Below are 24,210 nucleotides of genomic sequence, written 5' to 3' on the forward strand. Positions count from 1 at the left end.
ACGTATTTACGTTTCAATAATTAATGTGATTTTGGTTAGTAAAAAATTTCACATTTTCCACGGTTTTACTATCACAATTCTAACATTTTACTTGATTATTAATATGATGATAAAATTTACGAGGGCACCTCGAAAACGCAAAATAATCTGACAATTTGTTTATTCAATTTTTTCAAATTTTTCGGTTTTTTAAAATGTTTTTTTTTTTTCATACATAACCTTTTAGAAAATAAAAGATATTAATGTAATATTCTCTGTGGGAAAAGAATATTAATTCAAAAAATTATTTAACATACTTTTCATTCCCTTCTACCTAGCATGCTTAGAGCTGCTACCTGTTTAGAGCAAGAAAAACTTGCTTTCGAACTAAAACCATAAATTCTGACGAGCGAGGGTGACTAATTATATATTTCCGAAGAGAAACTTGCATCTTTAATCATACATGGGTTTCAAAAATATTTCCATTTACAGCGAGATGATTACCAAAAAATTGCTTCTAATAATTTATACAACATTAACTAATCAACTGCCCTGCAATCAAAAAATGGTGGACCACAAATACTAATTCAATTTACAGTTTCATCGGATAAGAAAATATGAGACCGGGCTTTGGCGTAAGTGGCTCCCCACCCCATAGTTTAGGAATAAAAAATAAAATAAAATATAACATAAAGGTTGCACAAACAAATAACTCGGAAGGTGATGTTGCCACTCGGGAGCATAACAATACAGGTTTCCTGGGCTCAGGCATGGTGAGGATTGCTCATCATCATCGAAATACCACTACAGTCGACCCAATCGTTCCTGGTAAAACGTAAAGAAAATGATCAAACATGAATATACAACAAAGGAGTTATCAAGACCAAAACAATAAAGCAAAATTGTTTCAGCTAAATGTAAGTAGTGAATTCAACCTGCAGCATCTGCATCAACTTTGGATGTTGTTCCAGAAGTTGGCAGAGTTTATCTCGGTCACTCAGAAGGGACTGTAATTCAAGTTAAACAATCAATGGTCAAAAACATGATGAACCATTCACCAAACTTGTACCGTTATATAATTGTACTACCACCATACGAAGTACCTGAATAGCTTCAGGTGATTTAAAGTACTCTTGTAATGACAATGCAGGATCTAGTTGCTGGGATGTCCGGTCCCCTGGCAGTTGTAGAAGTTGTGATCGATCCATTTGTTGCTGCTGCGATATAAGTGGTAAATGTTCCTCTTGTGGGGTTTGATAGTGCACATTAGATGAGGAGGCTTGGAGAGGCTGCAGCACCTGGGATGTCTGTTGCTGCACTCGTGGGGAAACTTTTGACAAAGATGGTGGACCTTGATCCAACTGTGAGGAAATTGGAACGGGTGGTCTGAGATGCTGTGGCGGAGGGCGAGAGATTTGTGGTGGCTGTAATGGTTGCAGCTGAGAGAGTGTTGGGATGGAGTGAATTGAAGCGAGAGATATGGAAAGATTCTGCGAGAAATTGGGTAAGGTGTCTCCGTGCTGCTGGAATAAATTATTTCCATAAATATTGGCAGGTATGGACCCGGACCTGTAAAGCAATGGTTGACCTAAAGGAGGTGGGGGATAAGAAGTGAGCATTGAACGTGAAGCTGCAGGGTTTACAAATCCGCTATCAACTTTTGGTGCAACAGAGATTTGCTGTAGATCAGAACTACCAACGGTTTGAAAATACTGAGGTGATTGAGAAGTGGAATTCTTCAATGAAGATAAAGCAGAAGCATTGACTGAGTAAGGAGGTGGTGTGGGAGGAAGAGGTGGGGGCCGAGTAGATAAAACCGGGGAGGAAAGCGATGCCCGTCCAAACTTCATAGGAGGTACTGCGATGGAGGTAGCAGGTGGGGTAGGACTCTTTGTAGACAAAGGCCCATATTCTAACTGAACCTGCAATACATAGATAAACAGGACTCCAATCATTTTTTAAAAGCAAAAAAAATAAATAAATAGTCAAAAAAGAAATAAATAATCAAAATGAGAGTAGATCTTCTCCTACATGAAATCCAGGAGGAACCTGAGCCTGCATATCTGCTACAGGTTTGGCAAACGATGAAGGTTGGCTTATAGCAGGATCCAAACTTCGAGACATCAAGGGTGAGACTGCTGGTGGCGGCGGCATTGGAGGCAAAGGAGGCTGATTTGAAGAAAATTTCGGGTCATAGTAAACTTGCGTATTGCCTAAAGGAACATTTCTACTATTCTGAAGATTTTCTTTTGAATATAAGTTAGGAGGGATCAAGGAATCAACGTTATATTGTACAGATGAGGATGGACTATTAGTATGAACTGAAACAGAAACTCCTGAAGTGCTGGCCATTTCAGAGGAACCGTTTGCACCAGGAACTCTACTGGAAAAATTCTTCGAGTCCTGCAACTGTTCAGAAAACTTCTTATCCGAAGAAATACTTGGTTCTCTAGTCAATGGCATCCCTGGACGAGATCCTGATATTCTTGATGAAAATTCACTTGGAATAGTTTCATCCATGTTTGATGCCAATGGAGTCCCCATGTGTGAGAATGTACTACTTTCATTTATATCACTCTCTGTCTCCTCCACTATTGAATGAGGAGATAGTTGTTCAACCACAACAGGTGCAGGTAGCCGCAGATTATCATCTGGTTGTGGAAAAGGCAGTTTATCATCAGGTTCAGATTCCTCAGCATCGAAAACTATATCAATACCCAGAAGATCATCATCAAGATCCGTTTTCAACCGCTGAGGTTTACTGGAATTCTCCTCGCCTACGCTGTTCTGGGAAGCTATTGTTTTCACTCGTGTTGCTGCATCACTGCCTGCCATTCCCACAACACATTGGCGCTCTCTTTGTCTGGCCATGAATTCATCCACATGAATGGATGGTGGTCTTCCGCTCGAAGTTCCTATCCGGGGCGGAGCAATTACATTAGAACTATTAGTACCATCAGCATTTCTTTCTCTGGCAACATAGTCATCCACATGCATAGAAGGAGGCCGACTAGTATTCGGTTTACGTTGTCTGAAGTTATCCCGACGAGTAGGGCCAGTGGGCGTGCCAACAGGTACTGATCCCCTAGAGAATGAACTTTGTGTAGTAGCCTCAGTTACTGAAATGTCACCTCTGCTATGCCTATTTCCCTCCATAGAGATCTTTCTTTTTGCAGGAAGGCCCGTCTGTGTTAGTCTATCACGCAAATTCTCAGGACACTCCCAACCCAACCTATCAACAAGTTCTGCCGTGCAGTACTCTCCAATCCGCTGCAAACTTCTGTCTTCAATATTTTGTATTCTTGAGGAAACTGAAGGAGGATATAATGAAATGTAGCCTCTGGTAATTGTAGCATCATCCTCCCCTGAGCCAGGAGATTTTTGCAATAAAAGCAGTAACAAATTTGCAGACTCTATGAGCTGAACATTCACAATAAGCAGTTAAAGCAAAACTCATCAGGAAAAATAGTTGAGTAAGAGTACAATATATACAGATACAATGAAGGGAGGGTGTGACATACTGTTTTGTTGCTCGTCTCAGATTCTATCAAATTTTTTAGGTCCTCAATATGTTTAAGGCTTTCTTCAATGAAACCGTCAATAGCATTCTCATCCTTGACTCCGAAAAGGTACTTGATTGCAGAAGCCCTCTCCCAGTTCAAGCTGAAGAAAGAGCGAGCAATGCCAGAATAACATAATAACATAATAACAGATGTCAAGACAAGGCAAGCAATGGTTTCATAATTACTGTAAGTATAATAATCGCTTCACAAATATGAGCATCCTGATCTCTTAAGTATTCGTTAAGTTGCTCCTCCGTCAGACCGAAAGAATAGCCTGGATGACTGATCGAAGTTAATCACTCGGTAATTTAACGGGCATTCTTAATAGCATGCAATTATCTGCAAATTCTTGCAGCGTAATAAATTCCATTAGATAAGCCATGCATGGTACTTAAGATACACGACATTGATGATTAAATGAAACTAGGACATTAAAACTGGCTACCTAATGAGATAGCTACACATTGCACAGCAAATTGATTTTAACTATTTGAAAAGCTAAGAAAATATCAAACCTATTATCTGTTTTAATTAACTTAAATAAACGGCCCAACCTAATCCTTAAACTAATTAGAATGCACTCTGAAGATGGAATCCTCATAACATCATATTTTTATTGCGAGATTATTTTATTAGATCTAAACACAAGGCTTTGTAGATGACTTGCACAAATAGACCGGTACAATTTTTTTTTTAACAAAATAGGCCTCACTTCACCTAAAACACGTCGTTCCACATGTAGGACCTATTCAGCCTTTGTATAGGTTACAGAATATTCACTTGTGAAAGAATTTGCCCTTGATCTTGAGTACATTAAAAGAAACCTTTTATTCAACGATGACTAATATTTGAGCTGGTTTCACGTAAATTCCCTCTCGGACCAGACTCCGAACTCGCTTGCATGTCACCAATTTACTGAACTTGAATGAAGAATCCAATACCATAAAAACCATGTTAAGCTTTAACATATGGAAAACTGATAAGCAGCGCTTGAGCTTTAAGATTATCAGCCCAAGAAAACCAAAAGCTAAGCTCAAAAAACCAGCGACTTTCTCAAGTACAGTCAATGATTTTTACGGTTGTACCTCGAAAATAACTATAGTAGAAATGCATACCCAATATAGTAAGCTTGCTCTATAATGCACCCGAAGTAATTCTTCAATCTCCCCATATCCCTAAAACTAATGAATGATACGGGTCTTTTATGGAAATTTACACTGTATTAATCCATTTGTAACATTGACAAAGCCACAATAGTGATATCCTTGTGTCAGTTACCATGATTTATGTAAGATGTCGCAAAACTTATCCAACTCAAAATTAACTGATATTGAAATCAAGTTAGCTCGAGACTAAATCTTTGATACGTAAAAATCAAGTTAGCTCAAGAATAAATCTTTCATGTATCAAGAAAATACAGAAAAAAGAGTGAAGTCATAAACATACCTTTCTTTATCAATGCAAAAGTTTAATGCCCCCAAAGATAGTGTGTCAATTGCAGTAGCAACATGTATTGCAGGCACATCCTTTGAAGAAAATGAGCTTAACAAAGTATTCCAGCAGCATAACAATGGAGGATGCTCCATCCATTCCGATGCATTAAGGATGTTGAACCTTGCATTGCTTTCACGATTTACTCGAGACTCAGAATCCTCCAATGCCAATGAGTGGATGTGTGTAAAAATAGAAAGGAAAGCACTTTGGCCTTCACCAGAGGAACCCATCTCTTTGAAAGCTGACAGGCAAGCAAACAATTCTTTTCCAACAGGCAAGACCTACAATTAAAATGGAAGTAGAAAAAGTAAACCAACGAATTAAATAAGGTTGTGGATAACCTCTACCAACTGGGTAATCAGGATAAACATGCAAGAAACATAATTGAGGGGTGGAAAAATCAATTTCGATTAAACTCGAGGAGTTATGGACAGACTCCATCTTCAGGGCATCATGACAGAAATTAGAAAATTAAATAAAAGGAAAAACAGAAGGATAAAATAAATCCAAGGGTAAGGTAAATCAAAGAGCAAGATAAAAATGCAAGAAAGCATTGGCCAAGGAATGTAAAAAACAATTTCAATGCTCAAGCTTCAGGAAACAAGGACAGCCAATTACTTCAGGTTTTCATGGGAATGGGAAGTTCTTGCGCATGGTAAAAGAAAAACAAAAAGGAAGAGCTAACCTACAACAAAATTGTCTAACAAATTTGGATAATATAAAAGCAATACAGAAATAGTCAATTAAATATGCACTTGTTAACAAAGTTATTGAAGGTACAGGGTGCACTAACACGCATGAATGTCAGCCCACCAGGCATGATATGAGAATTTTATTATAATTTTACATTACAGCGTTTTTTTAACTACAAAAACAAAGTTACAGTTCTCAATCTCCTGCACAAATGTTTAACTTGAAAGAAGGTAGCCCAAGGCAGCACAATTATATAACCGAGGAACACCGCAAAGAGGCATATACTTGAGAACAGCACTTAAAACAATAAAACATTTTTTTTTTGATTGAAAACTAATTTTATTAGAATATTTAGAGGTTACACCATATACGCAGATGAGTAATCCGCAACAACGTTACAAGAAGACGTTCCTAAAACACAGAGCTATGACATCATCACACAATTCTCACGACAATACAAATTTCCAGTCTCTAACTAAATCTGAAATACATAAATGATTGCACTCTGGCAAATTTGTCGTCCAAGATGCGACTCTAAATTTTATTTTATCCCAGACTTGTTCGACGGACTCCGACACATATTCAAATATTCTGTTATTTCTTTCCAACCATAGGAACCAAAATATGGAATGAATTATCATATACCAGAAATTGCAGAATTTTTTAGCTATGGGGCACCCGGAGTCCAAAATAAAAGATCTTGAGCTTGCCTCGGAAAAGCCCATTGAAATCCCAGCTCTTTTAGAACTTTCATCCAAATTCCTTTCGAAAAAGAGCAATGCAGAAGTAGATGATCTTGATTCTCTTCTTGCTTTCGACATAAGCAACACCACTGCGGGCTTAAAACGCAATCCTTCCACCGTCTTTGCACCGAGTCGCATGTGGGCAGCTTCTCCAAGGCCACGATCCACGAGAAGATCTTAATCTTTTGTGGAACTTGTACTTTTCAAATATTAAGAAAAAAACTGAATAACGGGAAATTGGAAATGGGGAAAAAAGAGTTATAAAAAGATCTAACAGAGAACAACCCTGGAGAGTCCCCCAACCAAACTCTGAAATCCTCAATACCCATCTCCAGTCTGACACTCTCTAAGACTCCTAACAAAATAGTGAACTCTCCTAACTCACCCTCATTAAGATTTCTTTTAAACCTCACATCCCAAATGATAGAAAAAATGCCACCGCTATTTACGACATCTACGAAATGACAGATAGGTTTGTTGGTTGAAATGAAAATTCGAAACAAAGACGGAAATCTGGTTTTAAACGAGGCCCCCCTCCCAAACATCCTCCCAAAAACGAATGATATTACCTTGTTTTGTCACCATCCTAATAAGTTGATGAAAAGCCTGGTAAGAACGAGAGATAAACTTCCAATGACTTGTAAAAGTCGCCTTCTCCGCCAACCCATGTCCCACCCATTATCCTGTAGACCATAGATGCTCTTAATAACTTTTTTCCACAACCACCCCCTTTCCACTTAACATCTCCACCACCATTTTCCAAGAAGAGCCTTATTCATGAAACATATATTCTCCAATCCCAAACCTCCTTTGTCCTTCGGTTTAACACCTGCTTCCATCCGACCACATGACAGTCGTTCTCCCCGTCTGCACCATCCCACAAAAAATCCCTCATCAGTTTTTCCATTCTTCTAGCCATCCTAATTGGCACTTTGAAAAGGGACATGAAATAAAATGGCATCGCACATAGCACGGCATTTATCAAAGTAAGACGACCCCCCCCCCCTCGATAGGAACGACTTTTTCCAACTTGCTAATTTCTTGGACATTTTAGAAATCAAAGGTTCCCAGAATTCCATCTTTGTGGGATTAACTTCCAACGGTACCCCAAGATACTTAAAAATTCATCATAGTTGTAAACATCATCCCACTTGCATTTTGTGCACACCCTTCTTTCAAGATAGAATCTTAGTATGAAAACATTTGGAGTGAGAATGAAAGAAATAGTAAAATGTGTTTTAGCACTTTGTTAGACTGAATATTCATCTAATCGTGCATTTCCGAAGGGATTCGAGTGATGGAGAAGTAAGTGAGTTGAGTTCTTTGTTAGAAGTTTTAGAAAATGTTAGGTTGGCTGTGGAAGGTGAGGATTTCAAGGTCTGGAAAGGAATTTCCTCAATCCTCATTATCTTTTTTTGTTAAATCTTTCTATGAATCATTTTTTTTTTAATTGTCATTCATTCTTTTCCTCCTTTTCAATTTATTTGGAAAGAATCGATTCACACAAGGTTCAACTATTCTCGTGGATTGTGGCTCTGGTTAATTTCCAATTACGTCACATTGCAGAAAAAAAGGCCTAATCATGCACTATGTCCAAATTGGTGTGTCCTATGTCGAGAAGAAGAGGAGCCTCAACAACATCTACTTATGCATTGTACATTCATGAATTGTATTTGGTCCAAAGCTTTGGAGGAGTTGGGTTTGATGTAAGTTGTTCCATGATTAGCATGCGAAATGTTCATATTAGATATTGGAAGTGAACTTGGCAAGAGAGGAAGGATTTTTTGGCATGAAACAATCCACCGTATTTTTTAGTACACACCTATGGAGTGGAATAGCAGTATATTCGACAATATAGCACAATTAATTAATGAATTTTGGGAAAAGATCAGGCTTAGGGTTGCCGTTTGGACAAAGAAGCACTCAAATTTTAAGCATTTCTCGATTTCAGGTCTAGTTAAGGATTGAAGTTTTATTTGTTAATGAAGTAACGACGCGTCTTTTATCTTTTAAGTAGTTGAGGATAACTTATCCGCAATTTGTAACCTTTAACGTTAATTTTTCTAATATAATCAAATATTGTTTCTCATACAAAAAAAACAGACTGAATATTCAACTTAGTCGATGGAGTAATCCATCACTTATAACATCTGAATTGCTTGCAAGATTCCTAAACAAATGTAAACATTATCAACAGGAACGAATATATGATGCTACCAGTCTATGTGATATCGCGTTTAACTTAATACTTAACTTCGTAAGATAATATTATGCATACTTCTCAACATATGAACAGCCTTTTCATGGAACAATTGCACCACCCAGGCACAAGCAAACATTGGATAGCTATGAGTTATACAGAACAAATGAACTTATCATTTGTTCTTATGTATACATAAAGGAGATAAAAGGTGAACATACCATGCAAAATTTAAGGAGATACGTCAAAAATATGAAACATGTTTCTGCTGTAAACTTCTCAGTAACGTTCCTGAAAAATACAGATATTATATTTTTGTAAGGCAATTACAATTGTCTAACCAAGTAGATATGGGGTAACAGCGGCATCATATACAAATTCAAAGTGATGTTTCTGACCTATCACGTGGACTAGAATGTTGAACAGATGTCTGGCCATCACAGATTAATGAAATGCATTTGAATACCGGTATGCAGCAACTAAGCAAGGATGATCCATATTTTGCTACATTTATGGTTTCAGGGGAATGTTTCACAACAGAATTGGAAGCTTCGATACACATGTCAAGCACTTTTGTGAGCATCAGAATGCCACCCTCTTTCAATAACAACGGCTGTCAGTTGGATAAAGAGAAAACACACACACTCGCTGGTCATATTAATGCTGGTTTATAAAATGAAGCAACAATGGCAAGTTCCAAGACACAAGAGTACCTTAGCATTTGGATGCTCCAATAAGATGCAAATAAAATTAAGCAATTGGTGAACCTGAAAAAAATATTAAAAAAATGTAACAGCAAGAGGAGAAATTTGTTTTCAAGTAACAAATATTTTAAAAAACATACATAAACATGAATTGTTCATAACCTTGTGGGCATCCACATCGAATACTACCGATGGGTCTGAGAGGCGATGAGAGATCCACGATAATAATGGTTTTAGCAATGCAGAAGCATTATCAATATTTAGGCATGCAATACGAATCATGAAGATACGTAGGATGTCTTGTAAAACAATCGACATCTGGTCATGACAAAACTGATTAGATTTAAAAAATATAATGAAAAGAAATACTATATTCAGGTCCAAGAAAAAAGATGAGTGAATTTGTTACAACCACAATTTATATTTTATATATAATAATAGTAGCTGAACAGAGTGAAAACAAACCCAGAGATAATCTTTGTACCCTAGAACAAGCTAGTTAACATCCAAGCAAAAGCAAACAAACAGAATGCCAAAATGACTCTCCTCCCTCGCATATTTATTTATTGTCTTTTTTCTATGCTCTTCTAAGCTTTGTGACTCTTGGGCTGTTTGGATCTAGTCCACAGCTCACTAATAATAGGTCCGTAACAATACCACCTGCCTTCAAAATTAGCCTTGTCATCAAGGCTAAGAGTTGAAGATAACTTGTTCAGCTCTAGTTCCAATGCATCCAGTCCTTCCTCAATCGATAGGAACACGAATAGAGAACAGCGCACCCCACCAACACGGCCAGCCCAAAAACCAACAACATCACGCAATAACAATTGCCAATGTTTGATATCTTTCTGGGTTCTGAAATTAAATATGGTAAAAGAGGACAGTAGGGCCATGATGCTGACAACAGCAATTCTAGCTGCTATGGCTGCTGCGAAGATAATAAGCTGCTTCTGCAGTGCTGGTTCAATCTTTTTGACATTACTGACTTCAAAGAAGTTAGTTGCAAACAAGGTGATCAACAAACACAAAATAATACCATTGGAGCTGAGTAGGGGGAGATATAGCATAGCAAGCAAATCATGATTTATCCAAAGAAATGAAATTGAAGCAACAAGGGGGGCACTGACGGATTCTGCACATAAGTCTAATAGATCAGATCCCATACCAGTAATATTTACTACAACAATTAATGCCAAAATAAGTTGAGGGAAAGCATAACAAGCTGCCTCCAATGTTTTAATATAGATAGAACAGCTGTACAAAACCCCAGTCTCGCATTGCTCTTTAACACTTGCAAAGAATACCAATTCATGAACTCCGCCATAACTCTTAAGAAGTTTCCTGGTGTTAATCTCGTCCAAAACATCCTCGTCAACGCTCAAAAGGGCACCAAATTCTGTGGTGATTGATTGGCATTTCATAATACCACTAACCGACTCAGCGTCATCTTATGGTAGTAGCTTATTAATTTTATCCAAACATAAATCAGGCGCCCAAGTAGAAATCATTGTATTTTGGCATATGCCATCCGTTGCAAGAGTATCAAACTTCCACAAGAAGAAGGCCTAAAGCATCCTGTTCTTCTATGCTAATAACCTACAAAGTGATTTCTTCAATCGACAAGATAAAGTTAATCTCCTCAAAAAGTGAGGCAAATCTCAACAATTTGACAACATTGCAGCATATTCCTTCAAGTTTAAATAGACTTCCCACATGTAACGGCCTTCATCATTCACAGACCCATGGTCGTGAATCAAACCATGCAAGAGATGAGATTTAACATCAGAAATACCCTCGACAATAGAATTATTCCACACCTCATCAACGGGTATACCCTCCACATTATACTCGAGCACCACACCTTCTCGGAGAAGAAGGTAGACATAATCGTCAAAGGCACCGTGCAGAAACACTAGACCTAGGTCCAATTCATTGATTAGCCCAATGCTTTGCCTCGTTCTACTACTGCAAAAATCCGGTTGTGTGCGGCAATAATTTCTACTTCCCCGTCTGCCATCTTCAATCTCGGGCCTCAATTCCCATGCCCTAAAAATTGTAGTTAAGCCAAGGGTTCCCTTATTTCTCTAAGTATCAGCTTTGGGCATAATACAACAATAGCCCATAACCCACTCCTGGACTACCAATTTTCTGAACTACGATCTGCAGCCCAACAAACGGCTGCTCTTCCTTCAACATTGCTAGACCTTCACATGGAGGCTTCGACTTATCTGTAGCTTTTCTCTCAACCCATCAGAATACTATGGATGTTGGCCCCTTCTCACAGCTGCGAGTATTTGGTCGGTGCCTGACTGAAACACTTGCAATGTACTCACAAAATTGTTCCACAGTGAATCTCCATCCGATCGTGTATATCCTAGCACACCCTGGTAAAGTCATTCTTCCCAGAGCCACTTTCTTCGCGTCCAACCTACAATTTTGATCCTCGGATTTTTTTCTTCCTCGAACCTTTCCAGGCCCCATTCAGGCTGCTCACTCTCATCAGCAATTTTGTCAGTGAACTGCTGCTCCTCCCTCTTAACTGCACACGTTCCCGATATTTCTAAGGACGGCTCCAACTCCTCAAGACCTGCAAATTTTTTCACTAACTTGGTCATTGATATTACAGTCTCATGAAATTTCAGCACCATTGCATCCGTATCCTTTGTTAGCTTCAACATCTTATCTTCCAATGCATCAACATCTCTGTGGATGCCAAATCTTCTTCCCCTCCGACCGACATCCGGCAAGTAGGACCAATTGTTACAACCACAATTTATATATAATAATAGTAGATGAACATATGAAAATAAACCTAGAGATAATCTATGTACCCTAGTGAAAGCTAGTTAACACCCAAGCAAAAGCAAATGAACAGAATGCCAAAAATGACTCTCCTCCATTAAATATTTATTTATTGCCCTCTTTCTAAACTCTTCTAAGCTTTGTGACTCTTGGGCTGTTTAGATCTAGGCCTACAGCCCACTAATAATAGGTCTGTAACAGAAGTATATGGAATGTTCACAACATTGTAAAGCCAAACCAAGAAAAGACGTAGCAAAAAAATTAATCAGATTACATACACTGATAGCACAATGTAGAATAATTTCACCAAGTTTTGTAAGTTGTGGAGACAATTGTGCTATCAGCTTCTCAGAGTGTACAGGCCTTAGATACCAGTTGATCTGTTTCTCTTTCAGAGGGCCCAGTAACGTCCCCACAGCCAAGGCACGCAAGACGCTAAATGCCGGCCTTCCATGCTTCCACATCCAAATATTTTCATCCGGTAATAGATCATTCTTAAATGGAAGAAAATGTGGCAGAGTAAGTCTATAGCTAAAAATTTGTCTCTTTGAAGCTGTTACTAAACGTAAAATATCCATTTTTCCATCTCACAGCTTCAGAATGAATAATCTATTTGGGACGTTAACATACCAGCAGACAAAGTAAACTGCAGATTTCCTTGGGACCCATCACCAATAATGATGTTGCATGCAGACTGTCGAGAAGGAAACGGAAAAGTCCAGGGGTCCAACTGCAAATCGGCCAATAGGCTAGTGCAGATGCAAGAAGATGGCACGCAGCTCCAAAGCCAAGTGCAAATTCAGGGCAAGAATGGGTTAAGTCTGCAGCACATGCAGCTAGCTTGGGGCTGCAAATTTAAAAATTACTCAACAATATTTAAACTAACGTATTTGAACTTTCAATAAATGAAATTTCAAGATACCTCACTTCTCGGTGCAATTGTAAAAGTGTGTTCATTAGTTTGGTGTTCCTGTGTTGCTCCTTCACATCCTAAAATCAGAAAATGCAATACAAATCAAGTAATGACATGTAATAATAAGGAAACATTTGGTGTGTAAGGAAAATTCATTGGAATCTTCGATGGACATTGTCGGGTAGCAATGTTAAACTTATATTAGATGAGTAAATCTAGGTAAAGCATAATCCAATTTAAGTAGTTAATGGAAACCAAGCAAGCTAGCAACCATTTAAAAAAATGGTACAAGTCAAAGTAGTAAAAGCCCATAATGAGCTTTCAATTAAAAGGTACACTAGAATTCATACCACATCAACGGATTTGTTACTAGTACTTCAACATACAGTTAACTTCTTCCTTTACACAATGTATTCGATACAATTGCAACTTCTACCGAAGTCAATATGGTTTAAAAGGTAGACAATCATATTACTTTTGTTTCTTTTCTTTTTCCTTTTCTAAAAGAAGTCCAATTTATTGATAATAATAGAAATGTGTTTAAATAACTTCTCAAATAAGGTTAAAAAACCTGCCAGGAAGCCAATCAATCTAATGTAAGTTGATACTCGAACACACTTTATTGGTAAAAATCAAAGGAACCTAAAAGACATTTATTTCTTTAATAACACTAGTAAATTTAAGAAGTCTATCATTCTAAACTGACTTTTCAGTCCCGTGAACCTTGCATCTAGCGATTATTTTAAAAAATGTCGCAAGTCCAGCAGAATCAAAATTCAAATTGAACACCCACTTCAACAAAACTAAGAAAAGGCTTCGACCAGCCAGCTGATTAGCTTTAATGGATTCGAACTGGGACAGAAAGGTTTACTGTGTATATCATTTTACCCATTCCTTCACTCGTCAATCAAGAACGCTTGAAAACATCTTTTAAATAAAATGACCACTGGAATCGAGTTGTACCGAGAAATGCCAAGGGAAGTAAAATTTATTGATTCATCAAATTAATTGTAAGGGTTATTTATAAAACTTAGCCATTCAATACAAATTCTCACACTAACATGGAACCAAAAAAGCGAAATATAACATGGAACCAAAAAAGCGAAATATTTTCTTAGAAATCCAGTCACATGCAAGGATTACTGGAATGATGAAAAAAACCTTTAACTTCTGCAACAGATTGATAAGCAAGACCAAAGATGGAATCAGCAGATCAAAGAGGCTCTTCTCACGACTTCGTTCCAGGAGCAGATCAGAAGTTGAATTACCCTCGATACTCTCATCAACAAGATAATCTACAAGACAAGAAATTGAGTACTGTCTTAATAAGCATGTAGTATAATGAAAGTCGAACACGATAAAATTTGTCCATTTAAATCCAAGAAAGCAGCAGCATGACAGATAGACTTATTCAACAACCACCGCCCATCTCCCCCCACCCCTAGAAAAAATCAGAAAACACTTGGATGCTTTTCCAATTTGGAAACTAAAACCCAAGTACTATATGTTTTCCTACTAATGAAACATGCACATTAAATGGGGTGCGTGTGTGGACTATTGCCAAATAAATGGAATAATTTCATATTTAACAGTTCGTAATTAGAGAAACTAACAGAATTTTGAGACTGGCTGTTGGGAACATTTTCAAGATGACTACTAATGCAGACATAAGATAAACATAACACCTTGTGATATGATGGGTGCATCAACCTTCATTAAATGATGATTTTTGGAAAGTTTATATGTTGGAAGGATTTGCAATTATACTATCAAAATCATGAAAAACACTGACCATATATATTAGATGACCTCTCAAGCATGAGTTTGCAATTGATCAGAACAGCATGAATGACCATCACGGCACCTTCATCATAGAGAGCAGCAGCAGCGGCCTTTATTTATAAAATAAGGATTAGATGTCTCGGTTTCGGTAAATTACAAACAGCACCAAAGCTAAAAATGAGTTCTCATACCAGATCATCTGAAATAAATGATAAAATTCGAAATGCTGTAGTAAGCTGTGCAACCGAGGAATCACGTAGAATGACACCAGGAAAATCCTTCTTAGTAATACGTTTTCCAATTAGGGTATCAACGACATTGCCATCAGAAATACTGGAAGAATCTCCAACAACATAATCAGCATCCATCATGTCAGATGCTAGAACACTATTTGACGCCATGTGAGCATCTCCTCCAGAAGCCAAAACAGCAGCATACTGTAATAGCCCAATAGCCCCATTTTTATGGTAAACTACACCAGCATCTATCCATTCCAGAAGCCGTGCAGGAGCATCTTTCATGTTAGAGCCTGGGGAAGATGAAAGCAATACCCTATGAAGTTCCTTCGCATGGTCTATCCAAGATGTCAAAGAAGTTGAAGTAGAATCAGTAACAATAACTTCAAAAATCTCAGCCGCCGAGTGAAAGATTGCAAGATGTAAGGGTGACAGTCCTGTAAGTTAAGAATTTTGCTCATTTATAAAAACACAAGGACGAATATAATCAAAATACAGTAATTACAAGTCAAATTGCAGAGATACCAGTGTTTAAGGAAACTGGATCAAATTCCACCCCACAATGCAAAGCAGTCATTAAAACTGCAAGAGCCTGAAGCAGAAAAGATATATGTGCTTCATAAAGTAAAAATAAAAATACTGGGGATGACATAAACATCACAATTAAAAAAATGCAGAAATTTACTGGATGACAGAGCTTCTTAATGACATTTAGATTTAAACCATTAAGATATCCAATTTCCAAACATATCACCAAAAAAGATAAGTTTATCTTCTATAAATAACTAGGTGATAATATATGCCATGCGAATAAATAAAACAACATAAGACCATTGGTTATAGATGACGGTCTGAAAGCCTGTACTATACCTCTGGGAAATTCACCAGCGCCAACAGAGCCTGGCGTCCACACTCAGACCTGTAACACACCAGAAACGTAAACCAAAAGCCTTAAGACACCTCCAAAATACACAACGTTCCACCTCTAAGCAAAACAGTAGGCACGATCATACCGAGAGAGGTGGCATAGATCCCACAGCACCCATAGAAATTCTTCAGTGTTTGGAGTCAACTCACATAAGCTATCTACAGCAATTAACTGGACAAGATGCGAAAGAATAAATTCAAATAGTTTTGAAAAGAAGCTGTAAATGAAACAGAAAATAATTAAGATAAATAGCAAGTGAAGAACAAATTAACCAAAATCAAATCTAGCGTTGAGAGGAACCAAAATCATAAATGGCTTAATACATTTACAGCATATGGGCAAAGAAACCCATTTAACAACAGAACTTACTGCCCTTGCATGCATCTCAGCAATAACACCAACTTCCTTGGGTGGACAAAAGAAACCTTTGGATATCAAAAAAGTTGCATAGCGAAGGGATATAGGGTCTTCCTTCTGAAAATCATCATTACCACGCAATGCACGCATAACCGTTGAGAAAACATCAGGCTCATTTAGCAGGAAAGCTAGTCCTGAAAATAAAAGTAGTAAGCATGAATGGCAGGATCCATCAACTATAAGGTATGCACATAGTTATCAGAAGCGCGGTGGAGTACTAAGGCTCATACGTATTGTAGAGCCTAGGCGCAAAGATAGACATGTGATTTATTGAAGTGAAACATCCTAACATGATAAGCAAAAATCTAAATATTAGGAAAAAAAATCATCACTAAAATAAAAATAAATTTTATAAATCTTTGAAGAACGATGAAACAAATATTCTTAGTACATAAGCAAAAAACGGAGGTTTGTTAACTTGCATTTAATCGTGGATTTAGTATCTCTACAATGATGGATCGTAAAAGCAGCCTTGAGCCTTTGAAGTACACCAAGAATTGGACTTTATGGTTAAGGATCCGGCGTCATTGACGACCGCACCTTACCTTTTGTCACAAAGGCTCGAAGCACAAAGGCAGAGTCTTGACAAACCCTGAGTCTAGACACACGCCTTGTGGGATTTTATTAACTCTGGGTATGTAATACAACAAATGTATGGACATTAAACCTGAACGGCAGAACAAGAGCGAAAGAAATATTGCTTCAATATGCAATACAATATCCACTAACAAGTCAACCGCTCGTCCTGTCTCAGATCGCAAAATAGAAGATGACAGCAATGCAGCGGACAATGGAAGGAAACCCCTCTCCTGTTTGAAGAACAAGTGAAAAATCATGCAATTAAAAGGTGAATTGCTATACAATACAAGAATGAACACGGGAAGATTAAAATGCACCTTGAAGTAGGGAAAAACATGGATTAAAATGAAAGACATGTGTGCCAAGAAAAAGCAATTTATAAAATTGTGGTGGTCTAAAACTATCCAATGTATAAAACAATAGTTTACGCATAGAAAATGAAATAGAAAGGAAATGGCAGTGGCCTAGGTAAGGTATTGCATAAGAAAAAAACACAAAATTGCTAAGAGGATCTCCCAAATTCCCAATCATGTGACTTAGCAGTACGAGCCAACAACCATCAGAGTTTCTTGTTTAGACACATGCAAATACAAAATCCATTGAGAATGCTACAGGGGATTCCATAATCACAACTCATGATAATAATAGATAAATTTTAAGGTTCATAAACAAATCCTAATCAGAATTTTATTAAATAACTCGGAACTGAATGGCTTTCTTGAACTAAAACGATCAGTAGGCTGAAATTTATTATAGTTAGTAGTTACATTTTAGTATATAAAATGCTGCAAATATGCGAAGAATTAAAAATAATCATTGCTTCCAAAAACAAATCATAAAAATGGTATGTGAGGATGCAAATTGCAAAGCTCTTATCCTTTGCATGAACAAAAATAAATTGATCAAAGCATCTTACTTGAGAGCTCTCAAAGAGTTGCAACCTAAATAAGAATCAAACTAGGACACAGCCACACTATAAAAAACAAGAAGAAAAGAACAGCCTGATTAAAACTTACACCCGCATAGACTATCAGCAAGTAATAAAGCTGTTTACAAGGCTAATTTAGTTTATAGTGGTACATCTGGGTGACAGAGAGTTCAAAAAATCATTTTTGCTATTTTACTCCACCAAGTCTCACTTCCATGTAAACATCCTTAAAAAATTTGCTTGGTTTGACAATTATATAGTATGATATTATCGTAAGCAGTTGCTTATCATAGCACTAATCGCTCTAAGAGGTTTGGTTCTCTCCCTCAGCCTTCTATTGTTCCATCTGTCTGGACTTCCCTATGAACATTTCCAGATCACATACTAAGACAAATATTGAGGAATATGTTAAAAAAGAAACGTAAAATATTTTATTACGAAAACAGAGAGATTGAAGAAAAACAGGTTACAAGGAAACCTTAAAGAGATCCAAGATAAGGATGAAAACTTAGCAGCAATACAATATCACTGGGGTGGTTAAAAAAAGAAGCAAAACAATCTTAAGGAGTTGGAGAAAGATTGAGAAGAGACGTAAATTTGCAAGTTGCAACTAGAGGCTAAAAGAGCTCCCACTTACAGAGATTAACCTAAAAGCCTTTGTTGGTAATACTTATACAGAGCTTAATATCAGCATACCTTCAATAGTGAAAGCAAATGAGAGTCAATATCCACATTTGAAAAGCAACAATTTGACAAATTAATCAAGCCATTGGTTGCTTTATATGTTAATACTCCGCCATCAACGAGAAGGAAAGATCTGCTCGCAGCAGCCATTGGAGAAGGATCATCAATTGGACCACTCAACTTTATCAATTTCTGCCATGATAAATGTGTGTTCAGAGAGAGCATCACATGCTAGTTTAACAAAATAATATGCACCCAACATAGCACTATATAAGTCATCACTGACAATTATCCGAATCCAAAAGTAGTGGATAGTACAAAAAAACTAACCAGCAGTGTCTTGAGTTGCATATTAACACAGGTAAGCATCTCCATAGTACAATTTGTAACCCGGCCAACAGCAGATATACCACCCAAGATGGACAGTGCAGTGAACTGCAAGTTAAGAGATTATTGTCGCTTTGTCGAGCGGATAGGAGAATATGTTAAAGTATGTTACAATACAATGTCTTGCTCAAGATATCGCTCAATGTGGTGAACAAACGCCGTAGGCAATGTTGTAAATGGCGGGAGGCTAGCAATTTTTTATAGGTTATTATATATAATAATGCAATGTAATTACAAATAATCATCATTTTTTATGTAATATATGTAATTAAATAATATGTATACATAAAAAAGCTGCATACAATAAAATACAATCTAAACAAAGTGCAAATAAATACATGAGTGCAAAAGTGTTTTTATTAAATAATGTTTGAGGCAGGTGGTGTCTAATGGTGGAGGACATTTAAAACCAAAAGTAAATACAAAAGAGTGTGAAAAGTGTTTTTATTATATCCAAGATTTTTAAATAGAATGACTTTGACTGGTTTTTAAAATTATTTGACTTTGATCAGTTGACTAAGATTTTAAATCATTTATCATCTCGGCCGCCAGCTCGCCCGCCTCCGCCACCGGATAGCTTCGGACCACCTTAGACAAAGTTGTGGCGGTCGAGGGTGCCTAGGCGGTCTCCTCGACTGTCATTTAGAACACTGACCGTAGGTAAAAATTTAAAAAAGTGAGGTTAATGACATGTCTTGCCCCCATTACTGTTCACTAATACGCACAACCAACAATTAAAATCTCCAGCAAGAAACATAATATACTCCCTGATTCCAATTTCATAGGCTCACTTTTCCATGACACATGTCACAAAGTTTAATCTATTCGGAGTCAGGCCATTATCATTATTAAGTTGACATATTACCAGCTTACCAAGAAGAGCAATCATATCTAATAATTAAATGTATATCCGCTAGGAATATACTAATCGTCATGGACAAGAGTAATCATATCTTTTGAAAGTAATTTTCTCACATAAAGCAAATTACATAGATCTGTTAATCATTAGCACAGAGAAAAGTGCAGTCCATGTACCTCATATTTACAAGCAATTTCATAAAAACGCATCCGATGAAGTATGTATGTTGCAAGGGACGCAACATCGTGCCTTTGATTCTTCAACAACATCTTCAACAACTGATTGTAACCATCACTGATGCCAGATGGCAGGCTTTCCTTTTCCCGAGGCCACCATCCAAGGAAACCTTCACATCCAATTGAATGTTGAGTAGCCTGTTCAATGGCTTCAAGAAGCAATAGAGTAATAGTAGTAGAATTTTGTCTGTTGAACGTAAAAACATTTCCCAGCTGCTTCATGCCTCCATAATTAACAAAGTATGAGCAGCTCTCCCCACTAGAGCACAGCAAACGAGCCACACTCAACCACAGAATTGTATTCGTATACTGAAAACAAATTCACAGCTAAAATCAGTACTAAAAATATAAATCATTCCATGCAGTAGAAAAATAGAAAGGATAATATAATATAGAACAATGTGGCTGGTCTCACTGAAATGTTGAGAATATGTAAACGGCTGCAATGAGGTGACAACCAACATAGGTTCCAGCTACCTGTGAAAGATGTTGATATCCCACTTTTCCAGCACTGCCACAAAAATCAAAGTGTTCTTGCAAGGTATCCAACAATTCTTTGGAAGAAGGGACATGTGCCTCAGACTCGAGAAACAAGCTTTTCGCTGAATACTCGGTGGAAAGATTTCCAGATAGATTCTGAAACGCTTTATCAACATCTAAGAGTTCGTTTAAAGCATCAGCAAGGATGAGATAAGTGTCCCCACCATGTTTTGATCCATCAATTCTAAGTTGATTCAGATCAATAGTTTGATAAGATGAGGCCACTGATAACAAGGAATTGATAACTTTATCAGCTGCTCCTCCAAGGTTCTTAGAGTCCAAAATTTTAAGGACTAGCTGTAGAAATCGCCTTAATTCGAGAGGAACGTCCAATTCAACAGCTGCAATATTTAATATATTCAAGGGAGATAAAAGTTCCTTATTTGCCAGCTTCGTAGAACGAAAAGCAGGAGGTAAATCTTCCAGGTTTCCTTCGATAGCACAAACTGTGTCTATCAATGAGCTATCTATATCTACTTCAATGTTAAACTGGCCTAGATCTTCAGCTGTATTTCCATATATAACCATGCTAAGGCTGCGGTAGCTACCTCTTACGACCAAATGATTGGTAACCAAAGCCTACAACAAATTATATTGCATAATCAAATGCATATAACAGAATAAAACACAAATAAAAAACAATCTTCAACTAAACTTCCTATATACACAGCAAACACTGCAGGGTAAACACGAATTATCCAATCCAATGGGAAAATTTCTACACGATTATCAACTATTCTGCCATAAAATTTCCCTGAACGTGCTTTGTAACAAAGGAAAAAATAGAAAATAAACAAACAAAATGACTTAAAGTGGACATTTGTATTGTTTAAGTAACCAATGAACCAAAGAAAGAGAAAAATAAATACATCACCTCAACTTCAAGAACATTTGATGATGAATGAGAATACAAACAAGGCATGCATAGCCGCCGAAATCTCGTCTCTCCTTCACATTGGATGAAAACCTCTAAAGCAAATGATGGTGGTGAAGTGGCCCTTTATATGAAGAAAAAAAAGATTGAACATTGAATTACTTACCGGAACAAGAAATCACACAACATAAACTGGAAAAGTTCCGCCAAAAAAAGGAAATTTTGGGCAAAAAACAAGAATAGCCTTGCAGCTTATCCTCAGGACGGACAGTGTTGAGAAGCCATCATTTCACGAAATAAGTTACATATTCATTTGAGATAAAGATATCAACATGTGGATATTCGCCTTACCCTACGAGTTTCACAGCAGGACAAAGTGATGCAGCATTCTGCTCAAGAAACTCACAAGAAGTTATTACAACAGGCTCTGAAAATAACACCTGCGATGAACACAAGAATTGGAGGAATAGTTTCAAGGATTTTTATTCAACTTTAGGACCGACAAAGTACATAAGATTAGTGAATAACAGCAAATCAAAAGGTATAAAATGCTGGTTTGAACTAGTTTTGTATTCAACATCAGCTTTTGGATTTACAAGTAAAACTCTTTAAAATTTGGACCAATGCAAATGATGGAAAAAAATAACTTATGCCTGCTTTCTGAGCAACTTAATTGGATGTTTCATGCCATTAACTAATCTACTAATTTATTTTAAAGGTATGCATATACACAATTTCCACAGATTTGATAATACAAACTGAAGTGTCCATCTTTCCCCATCACCACCCGAACTTTAAGGCAACTCCAGTTATACCACATAATCACAGCAACTATAAATAAAAACTTGATACTTGATCACCCGAGGAAGAAAGGACAAATAACTGATTTCTACACAGGATATGGAGCTTAATTTTCATTTAACGGTGCTCATGACACACTACAGAATCTCCACCATGCCAACTGCCACCATAAGCCCAGAAGTGAGGCAGCAGAATTGGAATCTGGAGTTTCAGTCTTTCCGTGGTCTTTGCCTAGGGATATATATTAGCCTCCTCACATATTTAGACCGAACCCAAAAACTGACTCAACTCACTTTCTTACACGGCTTGGAGCCAATTAACCTTCTTAGCTTGATGAATTGCAAACTTAACTAGTCGAACTGTTTGAGCCTGGACTCCAGTACTTTCCGAAAGAGGAAATGAAGAAGATAACCAGAAAGAGCTAGGGCAAACCAGATCGAGAAACCTAGTTTGTCCCAAAATACCATGCAAGTGCCTTTAGATAAAGGTATCCCCTTTTGTTTGTTGTTTATTCACATTCCTGCTCCTCTAAACTATCATGGTCTAAGACGGAAGTGTAGGTCGGTATATCAATAGGATAGTATAAAAACGTCTATAACCCCTACCCAACTCTAATTTTTTTTTTTTGATAGGAAACATATCTACCCAACTCTAATTACATATTAATTATCACTAATTCCAAAGAATTTGCTTTGATTGCTATTTCCAATCTCTTGCATATCGTGAAACTGGAATGTATGCCATAAGCGTATTCGAAGCATCATATCATTCAAAAACATATAGTTAGTTTACGCGCATCCAAAATAGTGAAAGGAAAAACCCATAAAGATAATTTTTAAATTCAATATCCAAACAAAAAAAAAAAGAGTTCTTGGCTTCAAATTACTCAATCAATCCACCCAAAAAAAAACTGAGAATAAGTGCGGGTAATAGGTGAAGCATACCTCGTCGACATATTCATCGAGATACGGGTGAACAAATGTGTGGGCGTAGAGCACGCAGGGTTCGGTCCGACCCATTTTTACCTCTGCTCTGACCCGAGCTGAAGAGAATCCGATTGAATCAGGTGGGAGAAAATGGGGATACTGTTAGGGTTTAATCACCTGCACCTGCAGAGGAGAGAACAAATTAACAAAACTCCGATATATATATATATAATATATTCACTTGTAAATCAAATAATTCATGTTCACACTAGTTATTAAAAACTAAATGCAAACATAATTGTTTTAATCATATCAATTGTTTTTTAAAAATATACCATGTTTGATATTTTTTTCTAAAAAAAATTTGAATCAACTATTTTGTCAGTAATTTATTATATTTTGTTTACTACATAGAATTTGGTTATTTATATTTTTAATAATTCGTACAAACGAAATTTTTTTTAGCAAAATATAACAAGTTTGAAACATTATACTTAATGAATAATTTCATCATCATGTTATTATATATATGCACTAATGCCCATCATCTGTGAGTGAATTGTAGAAAAATACTTGAAAGCAAACAAAACTTTGCAATCAATCTCTTGGTAGAGTAGATTTGTTTCAACTCCCTGTTAGCTATGCTTTTATTTGTTTTAATTCCCTAAATCCATCCTAAATATCATAATCCCTTTGAAACCCAATAATACCCTTTTTATGTTACTTATTTATCTTTTTCACTCAATTTGCAAATATATTCATCGAAGAAACCCAATGTGTGTTCCTCTAAATTTTGTTTTAAATAAAGAAAAAAGAAATTCAATGTGATAAATCAAAACCATTTCTCGTTCGCAAGATTCAAGTACGATGAATTATGCATCCAAACCCTCATTCTTGACTCTTTTATTGGCTATTATTCTTCTAATTAATTAAATATATGGA

General features: G+C 36.9%; 1 protein-coding gene across 1 annotated transcript; it reads right to left on the reverse strand.

Annotated features, from left to right (window-relative positions):
* Positions 1-447: 447 nt before the first annotated feature.
* Positions 448-23,475, reverse strand: LOC140971540 (protein virilizer homolog). Its single transcript, XM_073433853.1, has 28 exons — positions 23,287-23,475; positions 21,893-21,981; positions 21,542-21,665; positions 20,605-21,246; positions 20,068-20,436; positions 18,976-19,080; positions 18,658-18,837; positions 17,122-17,263; positions 16,407-16,588; positions 16,123-16,208; positions 15,980-16,028; positions 15,635-15,701; positions 15,065-15,546; positions 14,884-14,983; positions 14,253-14,386; positions 13,101-13,168; positions 12,809-13,025; positions 12,457-12,672; positions 9,539-9,694; positions 9,386-9,439; positions 9,071-9,285; positions 8,894-8,963; positions 4,989-5,317; positions 3,501-3,642; positions 2,011-3,399; positions 1,083-1,901; positions 915-986; positions 448-804 (listed from the first exon to the last, which is right to left on the reverse strand). Exons 1-28 carry the CDS (start codon positions 23,359-23,361, stop codon positions 784-786), a joined length of 6,594 nt encoding a protein of 2,197 aa, XP_073289954.1. The 5' UTR covers positions 23,362-23,475; the 3' UTR covers positions 448-783.
* Between the last annotated feature and the right edge of the window lie 735 nt (positions 23,476-24,210).

This window comes from Primulina huaijiensis, chromosome 2 (assembly GCF_012295235.1).
Source record: "Primulina huaijiensis isolate GDHJ02 chromosome 2, ASM1229523v2, whole genome shotgun sequence".
In the NCBI taxonomy this organism is placed as follows: Eukaryota; Viridiplantae; Streptophyta; class Magnoliopsida; order Lamiales; family Gesneriaceae; genus Primulina; species Primulina huaijiensis.